Consider the following 14,901-nt stretch of genomic DNA (forward strand, 5'->3'; position numbering starts at 1 on the left):
GGACACAGTATATATAGAACAGGACACAGTATATATATATATATATATAACAGGACACAGTATATATATAACAGGACACAGTATATATATAACAGGACACAGTATATATATATATATATATATATATATATATATATATATATATATATATATATATATATATATAACAGGACACAGTATATATATAACAGGACACAATGTATATATAACAGGACACAGTATATATATATAACAGGACACAGTATATATATATAACAGGACATTACCAGGACCCGGGGTCTAGGACAGAACGATCTATTAGTACATAGACCATGTCACGTGATCTGCTCTCAGGGGGCGGGGTCACTAACTCTGCTGCTGTCACTGCTCTGACGGGACCACAACTCCCAGCAGGCCCCGCGGCCCCGGTGGACCGCAGAACCCGGAAGCGGCTTGGAACACAGAACCCGGAAGCGGCTTGGAACGCAGAACCCGGAAGTTAACTATCTGCCTCTGATGACTTCCGTTCCCGGTGTGTTCCGGAGGCAGCAGCGGCTCCAGGTCAGTGGCGGCTTCTTCATCCCCAGTGACAGCCTGGAGTCACATGACCAGCAGGGGAGTCACATGATCTTATTACCCCCAATCCCAGGGCCCCCCTGTCCCTGTATTATGTGTGTACCAGTGTGGGGGGGGGGGGGGCTATATACCTGTGTACCCCTGACTTCCTGTACTATGTTTGTACCAGTGTGGGGGGCTATATACCTGTACCCCTGACTTCCTGTATTATGTGTGTACCAGTGTGGGGGGGGCTATATACCAGTGTACCCCTGACTTCCTGTATTATGTGTCTACCAGTGTGGGGGCTATATACCTGTGTACCCCTGACTTCCTGTATTATGTGTGTACCAGTGTGGGGGCTATATACCTGTGTACCCCGGTCTTCCTGTATTATGTGTGTACCAGTGTGGGGGGCTATATACCTGTGTACCCCTGAGTTCCTGTATTATGTGTGTACCAGTGTGGGGGACTATATACCTGTGTACCCTGACTTCCTGTACTATGTGTGTACCAGTGTGGGGGGCTATATACCTGTGTACCCCTGACTTCCTGTATTATGTGTGTACCAGTGTGGGGGGGGGCTATATACCAGTGTACCCCTGACTTCCTGTATTATGTGTGTACCAGTGTGGGGGCTATATACCTGTGTACCCCTGACTTCCTGTATTATGTGTGTACCAGTGTGGGGGCTATATACCTGTGTACCCCGGTCTTCCTGTATTATGTGTGTACCAGTGTGGGGGGCTATATACCTGTGTACCCCTGAGTTCCTGTATTATGTGTGTACCAGTGTGGGGGCTATATACCTGTGTACCCCTGACTTCCTATATTATGTGTGTACCAGTGTGGGGGGCTATATACCTGTGTACCCCTGACTTCCTGTATTATGTGTGTACCAGTGTGGGGGCTATATACCTGTGTACCCCTGACTTCCTGTATTATGTGTGTACCAGTGTGGGGGCTATATACCTGTGTACCCCTGACTTCCTGTATTATGTGTGTACCAGTGTGGGGGGGGCTATATACCTGTGTACCCCTGACTTCCTGTATTATGTGTGTACCAGTGTGGGGGCTATATACCTGTGTACCCCTGACTTCCTGTATTATGTGTACCCCTGACTTCCTGTATTATGTGAGTACCAGTGTGGGGGCTATATACCTGTGTACCCCTGACTTCCTGTATTATGTGAGTACCAGTGTGGGGGGCTATATACCTGTGTACCCCTGACTTCCTGTATTGTGCGTACCAGTGGGGGGGCTATATACCTGTGTACCCCTGACTTCCTGTATTGTGCGTACCAGTGGGGGGGCTATATACCTGTGTACCCCTGACTTCCTGTATTATGTGTACCCCTGACTTCCTCTATTATGTGTGTACCAGTGTGGGGGCTATATACCTGTGTACCCCTGACTTCCTGTATTATGTGAGTACCAGTGTGGGGGGCTATATACCTGTGTACCCCTGACTTCCTGTATTGTGTGTACCAGTGTGGGGGCTATATACCTGTGTACCCCTGACTTTCTGTATTATATGTGTACCAGTGTGGGGGGGGCTATATACCTGTGTACCCCTGACTTCCTGTATTATGTGTGTACCAGTGTGGGGGGCTATATACCTGTGTACCCCTGACTTCCTGTATTATGTGTGTACCAGTGTGGGGGGCTATATACCTGTGTACCCCTGACTTCCTGTATTATGTGTGTACAAGTGTGGGGGGCTATATACCTGTGTAACCCTGACTTCCTGTATTATGTGTGTACCGGTGTGGTGGCTATATACCTGTGTACCAGTGTGGGGGGGCTATATACCTGTGTACCCCTGACTTCCTGTATTATGTGTGTACCAGTGTGGGGGACTATATACCTGTGTCCCCTGACTTCCTGTATTATGTGTGTACCAATGTGGGGGGCTATATACCTGTGTACCCCTGACTTCCTGTATTATGTGTGTACCAGTGTGGGGGGACTATATACCTGTGTACCCTGACTTCCTGTATGATGTGTGTACTAGTGTGGGGGGGGGACTATATACTCGTGTACCTCTGACTTCCTGTATTATGTGTGTACCAGTGTGGGGGGCTATATACCTGTGTACCCCTGACTTCCTGTGTTATGTGTGTACTAGTGTGGGGGGCTGTGAGGATACCACCCTTAGCTGGGATGGCAGTTGCCCTCTGTGGGATTCAACTCACTCTGGTAGACCAGAGTATATCCAAAACAAGGCTTTATTACGACAGCACAACACCACAAGACATTCACAAGTTACAGGGTAAATGGTAGCATGTATCCTCCAGCAGCCTCTTGCAGTCAGCACTCCAAAGTAATAATCTCAGTCTCTTTCAGAGTCTTTTCCTCCTGCAATATTACCACTACCTATTAGCTAGGCAGTTACGGTGTCGCCCAACCTGGGGTTACTGGCTCACACAGACCGTGTCCTGGTAAGGTTTCCTCCAGCGGCACTACAATGTCTGCCCAGAGTACATTTGCTGATGTCTTATACACCAGAATCCTCAAAGCTAGAATTAATCTATTGGCATTCTGATCTCTTTATATTCTTGGGTGTATACACAGTGAGTAGGATCAAATGTCTCAATCCTCCCTCTTTCAGCAGGGGTCTATCAGTGGACACTTTAACTGTTAGACATACCATCTCTGTTACCTTGATTATACAATGGAATGGCTTGACTGAATTAGCTTTTTGGCTGGATACACTAAACAAAGTGTTACAATATTACATCAAGAAATGACACTTCATGCTTGCGTGAAACAATAAGACATTTGACACATTGTATATCCAGCATTACACAATCTGAGTCTGTGATACATTTTGATAACATGTATCAATATGAATGTTATTGTAATACATTTCCCAATGCTATATATTACTGTGGAGGCACATTGCATATCATCTAGAAGTTCTAACCTAATTACCTCTCAGATTACCAGTTGACCTGGCTAATTAACGTGGGCTGCGAGCTAACTATGTCAACTCACAAAGACATTGTTCTGATTACAAACCAGATAACACGTTATAACAATGGACAATTGAGACAAATGGTAATTACGTTTGCTCACACTAGCAAAATGACTTCTGCTGTGCTGTTATTTTCAGACAATATGGCAATATTCTTTCTATTTCTAATACATACAATATTGCTGGTAATAGCAAGGGCAAAATGTACCTAATAACATGAAATAGTAATACACATAATACACCAATGATCTGGTATATATACATAGATTGGGCCAACGATTAAAAAGTACATTAAATTGTGCGAAACGGGTGATGAATTAAAACTCCTCAGTCCAGTACCATCCAGTTTCATCACATTCCTCCCCCACTTTTTAAATTTGAACCCCAGTCTCTTCTGCTGCCACTACTGCAGAATTTTATACCCTATGTGGTTCAGCAGTGACTTGTTGGAAAGGTGGCAACATCAGATAGCACCACGTTGAAAGTCACTGAGTTTTTCAGTGAGACCGTTTTACTGCTAATGTGTGATTATGGAGATTGCATGGCTGTAGGCTTGAAATGAAACGTAAGGTGTGGTGAAGCCTTGCAAAAACTACAATAAAGCCTTTCCTTATATATTATATATGTACGTATATAAAAAGAGATATAAGCCTAATGCAATGGACATTGTGAAACATAAGCTATAGAATCACAGGTGGGTTCTTAGAATGAGCCAGTCATCTATGCTTCTTATAGGAGTCTTCATGGGAAGAAAGGGTTGGTGGTAGCCAAGGACTGATTTTAAATCTACCCCATACAGCTTCCATGAGTTATATGTTAGAAAAATCTTCTTCACAATGGACTTTGGCTGTGACTTTCTCTGTTTCACAACCACAGGGGTTAAGAAAAAAGTCTATGATGACGGTACAGTTAAGGATTATAGGAGCTTCCATCAACTGGTTCACCATTAGGACCAGACACTACTTCTTTTATTTTGTCCACAGCTTATTCTACAATCACTCTATTTGCCAAATTACTTTAGAGTCTTTACAGTTGAAGTCCAATTACAAATATATCCTTCCCAGTCCCATTATTATCTGTATCAGATGCTCCAAATCCATTCCTAAAGAAGATTTGCACCAAAGCTAAGAACTAAGGTCACTAGTAAGTTGGGTTCTCTAAGCAAAGATACAATGAGGAGAATCTCCTTGAGGCTTCCACCGTTGCAGTCCTTCGATCCTCTTTCTTACTGCCGTCTGTGACTCTGGGAAGCAGTAATAGGAGAGAGGATCGCAGCACTGCAGCCATAGAGCCTTCAGTTCTAGTCAAACTATGGAATTCCTATTTGTTAAAGGGGACTGTTGAAATAACGTTTTTACTCTGCATATTGTATGTTATATATTGATTGAGTCTTGTTATGAAATAAGGCATTACCTGCTAAGTTCAGAACTACCTCCAGCTGGACTATATTAATTAATAATAATTTTTTATTATACACTCTCATGTGCCTTGACCAAGAAGGATATGTCCCCTTCCCCCTGAACTCCAGAGAAGAAATGATCTTTATGTGCTCACCAGCAATTTGTAGCCCAGTCATATTCTGTCCAGATTAATTAGCTATGGCAGACAACACCCCTGGTATGATTGACTATTCTTGGTCGGACACCCATCAAGATTGGTCGGACGCCCATCAAGATTGGTGCTGATTTAAAGTACTTAATTGAATTTATGGTAGGGGTGGGGCAGGCTGTGGATTTATATAAAGAGCACATGTTTCGGTGCTCTGTGATCTACATCTGGACACTACTGACTAGGGGTCATGCTCCTGTTGGACTGGTCTAGGATCGTGTCTGCTGCTCCGCTTGTGGAAGTCTCTGGATCTTGTTGCTCTGTAACCCTAAAAAGCAGGAAGACATTGGTCTTGGTCTTGGTCCCTGCCCAGGTGTCAGAGGAGGGAACAATGTGGCCCAGGGACCTGGGCAGTGCTATAACCACCTCAGGGTAGGGTTGTTCAGTAGCCTTTCTATACGGTAAATCCACTGGCATTTGTTACCAGCATTTTATATATGTATTATTCTTGTTTGTGTATGCGTGTGTATATACATATATACACACACATACACACACATATATATATATATATATATATATATATATATATATATATATATATATATATATATACACTCAGGTCCATAAATATTAGGAGATCGACACAATTCTCATATTTCGGGCTCTATACACCACCACAATGGATATGAAATGATCACAATTTCACTTTTTAATACTTTGTTGCAAATCCTTTGCAGTCAATTACAGCCTGAAGTCTGGAACACATAGACATCACCAGACGCTGGGTTTCATCCCTGGTGATGCTCTGCCAGGCCTCTACTGCAAATGTCTTCAGTTCCTGCTTGTTCTTGGGGCATTTTCCCTTCAGTTTTGTCTTCATCAAGTGAAATGTATGCTCAATCGGATTCAGGTCAGGTGATTGACTTGGCCATTGCATAACATTCCACATGTTAGCCTTAAAAAACTCTTTGGTTGCTTTTGCAGTATGCTTTGGGTCATTGTCCATCTGCACTGTGAAGCGCCGTCCAATGAGTTCTGAAGCATTTGACTGAATATGAGCAGATAATATTGCCCGAAACAGTAAAGAATTCATCCTGCTGTTTTTGTCAGCAGTCATATCATCAATAAATACAAGGCAACCAGTTCCATTGGCAGCCATACATGCCCATGCCATGACACTACCACCACCATGCTTCACTGATGAGGTGGTATGTTTTGGATCATGAGCAGTTCCTTTCCTTCTCCATACTCTTCTCTTCCTATCACTCTGGTACAAGTTGATCTTTGTCTCATTTGTCCATAGGATGTTGTTCCAGAACTGTAATGGCTTTTTTAGATGTTGTTTGGCAAACTCTATTTTGGTCCTGTTTTTGTGGCTCACAAATGGTTTTCATCTTGTGGTGAACCCTCTATATTCACTCTTTTGAAGTCTTCTCTTGATTGTTGACTTTGACACATATACACCTACCTCCTGGAGAGTGTTCTTGATTTGGCCAATTGTTGTGAAGGGGTTTTTCTTCACCAGGGAAAAATTCTTCTGTCATCCACCACAGTTGTTTTCCGTGGTCTTCCGGGTCTTTTGGTGTTGCTGAGCTCTCCGGTGCATTCTTTCTTTTTAAGAATGTTCCAAACAGTTGATTTGGCCACACCTAATGTTTCTGCTATCTCTCTGATGGGGTTGTTTTGATTTTTCAGCCTAATGATGGCTTGCTTCACTGATAGTGACAGCTCTTTGGATCTCATATTGAGAGTCGACAGCAACAGATTCCAAATGCAAATGTCACACCTAGAATCAACTCCAGACCTTTTACCTGCTTAATTGATGATGAAATAACGAGGGAATAGCCCACACATGTCCATGAAATAGCTTTCGAGTCGATTGTCCCATTACTTTGGGTCCCTTAAATAGTGGGAGGCACATATAAAAACTGTTGTAATTCCTACACCGTTCACCTGATTTGGATGTAAATACCCTCAAATTAAAGCTGAAAGTCTGCAGTTAAAGCACATCTTGTTAGTTTCATTTCAAATCCATTGTGGTGGTGTATAGAGCCCAAAATATGAGAATTGTGTCGATGTCCAAATATTTATGGACTTGACTGTATATATAAGATTTTATATATATATATATATATATATATCTATCTATAGATAGAGATATAGATAGATGATATATATATATATAGTAACTATAAGCTGAAATTGATTGGTTTATTGCATAGTCCTATTTCCTCAAAATATAACGTAGTTTATTTTGACTAGTGAAATAGATAACTGGTCCTCTGACCTTCTTCCCTCCCCTAGTAAAGGGGACCTGGTTGTTGTCGTCATAAAGCTTAATATTAAAAATAAAAGTTTGAGAATTATGGAAGTGCTTGTTACAGTCTAATTCTAATAGAGATGTCAGTAACTTTGGGTGACTGTGAAGAAGAAGGAATTAACTCACTGACACAGCAGTAAAGGTTGGTGTAAGAAGTGTTAGATGAACACCTGGGAGAGTCACAGGTTGGGGAAACATATAACAGAACTACTGACTGGTCTTATGTCACAGCCCTAAGTTATTACAAATGGCTGAGCTTAGTGCTCATGTAAAGTTACCATGCATCCAGTATATGTACAGTGCCATCCTCCAGCCCAATGTACACAATTAAAAAAAGTTTTTAAACCCCTCCCAAGAAATACATTTATCATGATGCTGTTAATATCTACTGTACACTATCACTTGGCACTGACACATGTCTTGTAGCTGGTGCCAAAGATATGACTGAAAATCATGTACCTTAGAGATGGCCAGAGCTTGAATCAGACGCTGCTGTGAGCACTCACCCTTGGCCCACTCTCACTGTACACTGACTACGTGCATAAGCCCCTTACATTCCCTGCTCTGCCCATGAACTCATAGGCTGTCCTTTGTGTTTGACGATGAATTGGGTGTTCTTGTGTTCACTGTTTTTGGGCATGCGCAATATGCAATTTACAGCACATGTCAGCATTTTAATTCCTTAATTAATCTACCTGCTGTCTAGAGAGGTGAAGCTTTCGGGGAATATCGCAGTGATATCACTTTGAAAGTTATAAATAATACAGGGACATGACTGGAGAGGTGAGGGATTCTGGGCAAGCGAGGATTGGGAACTTCGAGTGGCCTTATATAGGCAGGACCAAATAGATGGTAGGCGGGGCCAATGGTAGGAAGAGTTAGCACACCATTAGCCACATTTGTTTTAGACAAGGCATATGCAATACACAATGCTAGGCAAAGTCTGCCAGTCACAGTTGGCAGAGCTAACACACAAGTAGGCAAAGCATTGTATTGGTAGATGGAGCAAACACAAGCAGGCAGATTCAGCACACCAGTGGCTGGAGGACAGATCGGTTATGTGAGTGGAGCAGCCTAATCCAGCACCCGGGAGTTCCCACTAATTTAATCGTAGTTGGGTCTCCAACGGATTCAAAAGTCTGCCCAATGGTATAAATTAAAGAACAAACAAATTGCCTCTGCCCACGTGTATGTAAAACTTTAGGGTGTCCCAACCATGGTGATGTGTGCCCTTACCCCTAACAAGAGGTTCCACACTCCCAAAACCCTCTATTCCAATATAGGATAGGGGTTATATTATAAAATAGAACATTATTGTTTATTTTACACGATTAACCAATAAATAAATAAAATTCCAATTATGTGGATCTTCATTTACCTTAATATCTCTCAATACACAGGATTACACAGTAGTGATAAAGACATCTGGAGAATGTGAGACACCCAGAAGCCGTCCCCGTGTGTCAGGAGGATTGAGCAGGACCCAGAGACCCATCACGGTGCCTCCACCTCACTCACTGATACATGAGAGAGACAATGATCAGAAGATCTTGGAACTCACCAACAAAATCATTTAGCTGCTGACTGGAGAGGTGACTGCTGGGAATGGGACATTATACAGTAACACCAGGGGATGTGTCTGGGTGATGACTGTATCATTGTGTGTGTCAGGGTCCTATAAGGTGTCGGAACGAGTGGGAGAATTTAGAAGAGACCATTGGTCTATGCGAGGACATGAGGATGGAGAATCACCGGATCACCACTTCATTGGGTAATAGGAGAAGTCTATTTATTGTAAAAGAAGAGATTAGTTTTGAGGGCCACCTAGACACAGACATCATCCTATAATCACATATAAACAATGTATTCAGTCACTGTGTGTCTCTTACAGATGGATCCTGTAACAGAAATACCCCAGAGAGGTGTCCACGTCCTCTTTATTCACAGGATTGTACACCAGAAAATCCTATTATCCCACAGGAGTATCAGGTAGATTTTAGCGTCTCTCTCCAAATCCCAAAATGACTTTTTCTTTATATGATCTGTAAAAAAGCTGTGTGGATGGATCTTATACACTGATATTCTTCTAATATATTTGTATTAAATCAGATATTATTAATTATGATATTTTTATTATTTTGTGGGCTATTTAGGTTGATGTCCTGGCTGATATTAAGGTAGAAGTTACAGAGGGAGAAGAAGAGATGTATGTGAGGGGTGATCAGCAGTGTAAGGAGGAGGAAATCCCTACAGATATCAGCACAGGTGAGTAATACACACTTATTACAGAAAACAGTCACATAATTTAATTATTCAGTCACTAAAACAATTTATTCTACATTCTCCACTGTAAGTACAAACTATTGAGGAAAATGTATCTGCCCAGTAGGGAAGTCTGGAGCCATCCGTCCCTATTAGACACCTGCTCTCATCATCATCATCATCATTTATTTATATAGCGCCACTAATTGCGCAGCGCTGTACAGAGAACGCACTCCCATCAGTCCCCGTCCCAATAGATCTTACAGTCTAAATTCCCTAACACACAAACAGACAGACTAGGGTCAATTATGATAGCAGCCAATTAATCTACTAGTATGTTTTTGGATTGTGGGAGGAAACCGGAGCACCCGGAGGAAACCCACGCAAACACGGGGAGGACATACAAACTCCGCACAAATAAGGCCATGGTCGGGAATAGAGCTCATGACCCCAGTGCTGTGAGGCAGAAGCTCTAACCACTGAGCCACATCTGAGCCACATAGAGCAGCACAGTGACTTACAATCATATCATTGTATGCTACCAGCCAAGAGATCTGACCAGTCTCCTCCCCCCACTGTGTCATGGGATGTCAGACTGACTCCATGTAATTACCCATGAATGTCCTGTACACTACCTCCTGTGACAGTATACATAACCATGAGAGATTACCATGAATATTTGATCCTCTGCTGTATATTATCACTGTAATACTAATGCAGAATATGAGATTATTCCCCTCCCTCTAAGATCACATACACCCCATCATAATGTAACCTTCACGCCTGCTCGCACACACACGTCATTGCACAATACGTCACCCTCCAATCAACGTGCTCTTTATTCTGTTGCTCTGACCCTGTACCGTGCTTTGCCCTTATACTTTACTTTGTCCTGTTACCCATTTGTGTCCTACTCCATTCTCCTACTCTGTCCTGATGCTCTCCTCTGCTCTGTGCAACGATGTGAGACCTAAGAGTAGTGTAAACTCATATCCAGGACTCACTGATAATTTAACCCACGTCTACTCTATTTGAGGCACCAGTGTTTGTGTGTGAGGGCAGAGTCTAGTTGGACAATGTCACTGGCTAATGAGGCTTCCTGTTCTAGGATGCTGGTTGGGCAATGTGTGTGCTTAGGAAATGTTACCACATTTTGGCTGGAATTGTTTAAGCTGGATGATGCAATCTGCGTGTCACTGTGGCTGGGTTTAAGCAATGTGCTTAGTAGTGCAGTTTTCTATTTATAATAAAGTGTTTGCTGTTTGCAAATTGAAATTAAACAGCAGGACATAGTATGAAAATGTTGTGCATTATAATGTTAATCAATGTAAAATAAAATGTCTATTTCCATACATTTATTTTCTCTCCAACAGATGGATGCACACACAGGAATATCTCAGACGGAAAATTAATTTTCTCTACAGATTTTGAAATTGAAGATAAGAACATTGCACATGATTCTCCAGGAGGAAACCCCACTACCTTAAATGTACATCCAATACTTCAAAGAGAAGATAAATCATCTGATCCCTCTAATCGTGAGGAATATTCTCCTGATAACTCAGATAGTGTTACACATAGTACAGCTCATAAAAATGATAAACTATTTCTATGTCCTAAGGGTGGGCAATTCTTTATGGTTAAGTCATCTCTTCATAAACATCAGAGAACTCACACAAACAAGAAACCATTTACATGCTCTGAGTGTGGGAAATGTTTTACACGGAAATCGATTCTTGTTGAACATCAGAGAACTCATACAGGTGAGAAACTGTTTACATGTTCTGAATGTGAAAAATGGTTTACAATCAAATCAAAACTTAATAGACATCAGAGAACTCACACAGGTGAGAAACCATTTCCATGCTCTGAGTGTGGGGAATGGTTTGCTAGCAAACAATATCTTAAGATACATCTGAGAATTCACACTGGTGAGAAACCATTTACATGTTCTGTGTGTGGGAAATGTTTTACATGTAAATCAAATTTTGCTGAACATCACAGAACTCACACAGGTGAGAAACCATTTCCATGTTCTGAGTGTGAAAAAGGGTTTACAAATAATTCAAAACTTATTATACATCAGAGAACTCACACAGGTGAGAAACCGTTTACATGTTCTGAGTGCAAGAAATGTTTTACAAAGAAATCATCTTTCATTGAACATCAGAGAGCTCACACAGGTGAGAAACCATTTCCATGTTCTGAGTGTGAAAAATGGTTTACAAGGAAATCACAACTTATTATACATCAGAAAACTCACACAGGAGAGAAACCATTTACATGCTCTGAGTGTGGGAAACGTTTTACACAGAAATCAATTCTTGTTGAACATCAGAGAACTCACACAGGTGAGAAACTGTTTACATGTTCTGAATGTGAAAAATGGTTTACAAACAAATCAAAACTTAATGGACATCAGAGAACTCACACGGGTGAGAAACCATTTCCATGCTCTGAGTGTGGGGAACGGTTTGCTAGCAAACAATCTCTTAAGATACATCTGAGAATCCACACTGGTGAGAAACCATTTACATGTGTGTGTGGGAAATGTTTTACACGGAAATCAACTCTTGTTGAACATCAGAGAACTCACACAGGTGAGAAACCATTTCCATGTTCTGAGTGTGAAAAATGGTTTACAAAGAAATCAAATCTTATTATACATCAGAGAACTCACACAGGTGAAAAACCATTGCCATGCTCTGTGTGTGGGAAATGTTTTACACGGAAATCAACTCTTGTTGAACATCAGAGAACTCACACAGGTGAGAAACGATTTCCATGTTCTGAGTGTGAAAAATGGTTTACAAAGAAATCAAATCTTATTATACATCAGAGAACTCACACTGGTGAGAAACCATTTACATGTGTGTGTGGGAAATGTTTTACACGGAAATCAACTCTTGTTGAACATCAGAAAACTCACACAGGTGAGAAACCATTGTTGTGAGTGTGGGAAATGTATTACACAGAAATTAAAAATTGTTGAACATTAAATATTCACACAGGACAAAAGCAATTGCATATGAAACAATGTTGCTGTGATACTCCAATTTTTGTAAAATCAGTTGATTATATTAATGTAAATTAAAAGTTAGGTCAGTGTGTGTAATATATATATATATATGTATATAATGTTTTTGTTTACTGTTTTTATTAAACTATCAAAAGGGGTACAAAAAAACTAAATACATAAAATACCATATAGCAGGTATTTTTCTATATTTGTCACAAGTATTATATACATTTTATACAACATACAATATCTTAGTTCTTCAATTCTTGTATCTTTATGTATTATGAAGATAGGAAAATGACGTGTATTACCCACATCACTAGACATACGCTATCTTCATATCCTGTTCCTGCATTACCTAACCACATGCTTTTATATTTCATAAGCCACACATACTCCAGTCTTTTGTACTATATTAACATCTAATTTTCTCGCTATAATATTTACTGTCTGAAGACATCATAAAATCCATAAAGAAAATGCAGATATTTGTATGAAAAAGCATATATACTTACACTAATGTTACAATATATATATTCAATAACAATCTTACACACAGTACATATAATAGTTCAACATATATGACAATCTGTGTGTAGGTTCATGTTCCCGCTGGAACTAGGTTTAGGGATATAAAGAGTTAATGACAGTCAAACACAGTTAAGATTTAAACAGCTTAGTTGTAAGGGAATAATAATACAATTATACTTAGCTGTGGTAATGGATTAGAATAGATGATTAATCAGATTGTTTCCAGGAACCCTGGGTCTGATTCATTAAGGTTCTTAAATGAAGAGGATTCTCATTTCAGTCTCCTGGACAAAACCATGTTACAATGGAAGGGGTGCAAATAAGTGTTCTGTTTTACACATAAGTTAACTACTGACTGTTTTTTCATGTAACACACAAATATCAACTTTAAATTTCAGTGTACAAATAAGCGTCAAGTATTTGTGTGTTACATGAAAAAACAGGCAGTATTTAACTTATGTGTAAAACAGAACACTTATTTGCACCCCTTCCATTGTAACATGGTTTTGTCCAGGAGACTGAAATGAGTATCCTCTTCATTTGAGATCCTTAATGAATCAGGCCCCCTTTCTCAAAAGAGTTGGAAAGTTGTTTCAGAACAAAACTCCCCGACACTACTGCAGACAGTCCAAGGGTAACGCTGTCTTGTTGTCACAGTTACAGTGTTTTTATATCTCTTTGGGGGGTATTCAATTGTTAGCGAGATCGCTGAAATACTCGCGCTCCAAAAATATTACCGTTAATACGGTAATTTACATGCCCTTATATTAAGCTTGAGTCTAATAAACAGTATTTTGCCATGTAAGTTTTGTTAGAGGGGGGCATGGTGTTCGAGGGGCTAGATTTTAAAAAGTATTACAGCTATCAAGTTGAAATTTGGCATGCAAATAGAGAACCATCTATGGGTGCCGTATGCCAGAAAAAAATAATTAAAAATGACAAATTAGAGATAATCTTTTTTCCACTTCCTGTTTTGCACAAAGTCAGTTTTCTGTTTCTTTGGGAAAGAGTAACCCAGTGCACAGGGCGTTTTTGCAAGGTGCCGATATTCGGCGGCTTTGCAGGGCAAATTTAAAATGGCAATGTCTTTTTGCCCTGCACAGTCACCGAATATCGGCAACTTACAAAAATCGCAGGTTGATATATTTAACCCCTAGGGGGTTGTTTTGTTAGAAACCTATTATGACTGAGGAGTGCCTTTGAGGGGTGACAATTTTGAGAATGTTATAGGTTTTTTTTACAATTTGGTAAAATATGTCCCATTTTAAAGCTAGGGGATTTCATAGCATCGTGCATGTCAAATAGAGGTGGGTGCTGGGTGTACTCAGACTGGCTTCAAATGAGTGTACAAATATGGCTGACCTCTCTTGCTAACAGTTTTACTTCTGTGAATTGAAAAATTAGCCATATTTTCCAGCTATAGAGGGGCTGGTTAGTGTTTTGGGGATGGGAGGCACCCTGTAGTATTATTAGCCGTGGCACTGCTATTAAAGTGAGTTCATCGTTTTCCAATAAGCATTGTATAAGCGATTTATGTGTTCCAAAGCACAAGCAATTTATTTATCAAAAAGCAAGAAATGGTTTAGCAGTTAAATAAACAAGTAAAATACAGTAAAGCCGATACCAAATACATACATACGCTGCGCCTTCTGCTAGAACAGTCCTTCAGTCCAGAAGACTGTGGTCAGTAATGACTGTTTTAGATGG

At 40.6% G+C, this 14,901-nt stretch overlaps 1 protein-coding gene across 4 annotated transcripts; it reads left to right on the top strand.

Annotated features, from left to right (window-relative positions):
• Positions 1-466: 466 nt before the first annotated feature.
• Positions 467-12,815, top strand: LOC142159841 (uncharacterized). 4 transcript variants are annotated; one of them, XM_075214639.1, is made up of 6 exons: positions 467-540; positions 8,783-8,974; positions 9,054-9,153; positions 9,274-9,371; positions 9,536-9,647; positions 11,018-12,815. In XM_075214639.1, the coding sequence occupies exons 3-6, from the start codon at positions 9,117-9,119 to the stop codon at positions 12,595-12,597; spliced, it is 1,827 nt and encodes a 608-aa protein (XP_075070740.1). In that variant the 5' UTR covers positions 467-540; positions 8,783-8,974; positions 9,054-9,116; the 3' UTR covers positions 12,598-12,815. The 4 variants fall into 4 exon arrangements, with proteins under 4 accessions (XP_075070740.1, XP_075070743.1, XP_075070738.1 ...); XM_075214637.1 differs by adding an exon at positions 2,881-2,975 and having other exon boundaries at positions 509-540; positions 8,783-9,153; XM_075214642.1 differs by lacking the exon at positions 9,054-9,153.
• The last annotated feature ends 2,086 nt before the right edge of the window (positions 12,816-14,901 follow it).

Source organism: Mixophyes fleayi, chromosome 6, assembly GCF_038048845.1.
Source record: "Mixophyes fleayi isolate aMixFle1 chromosome 6, aMixFle1.hap1, whole genome shotgun sequence".
In the NCBI taxonomy this organism is placed as follows: domain Eukaryota; kingdom Metazoa; phylum Chordata; class Amphibia; order Anura; family Limnodynastidae; genus Mixophyes; species Mixophyes fleayi.

What these genes read in the sequence shown, in the direction of transcription:
- LOC142159841 (XM_075214639.1), top strand. Translation starts at nt 9,117, where the DNA reads ATGAGGATGGAGAATCACCGGATCACCACTTCATTGG. An exon ending in CCGGATCACCACTTCATTGG is followed by an intron (nt 9,154 to 9,273) that starts GTAATAGGAGAA and finishes TGTCTCTTACAG; the next exon opens with ATGGATCCTGTAACAGAAAT. An exon ending in CCCTACAGATATCAGCACAG is followed by an intron (nt 9,648 to 11,017) that starts GTGAGTAATACA and finishes TCTCTCCAACAG; the next exon opens with ATGGATGCACACACAGGAAT.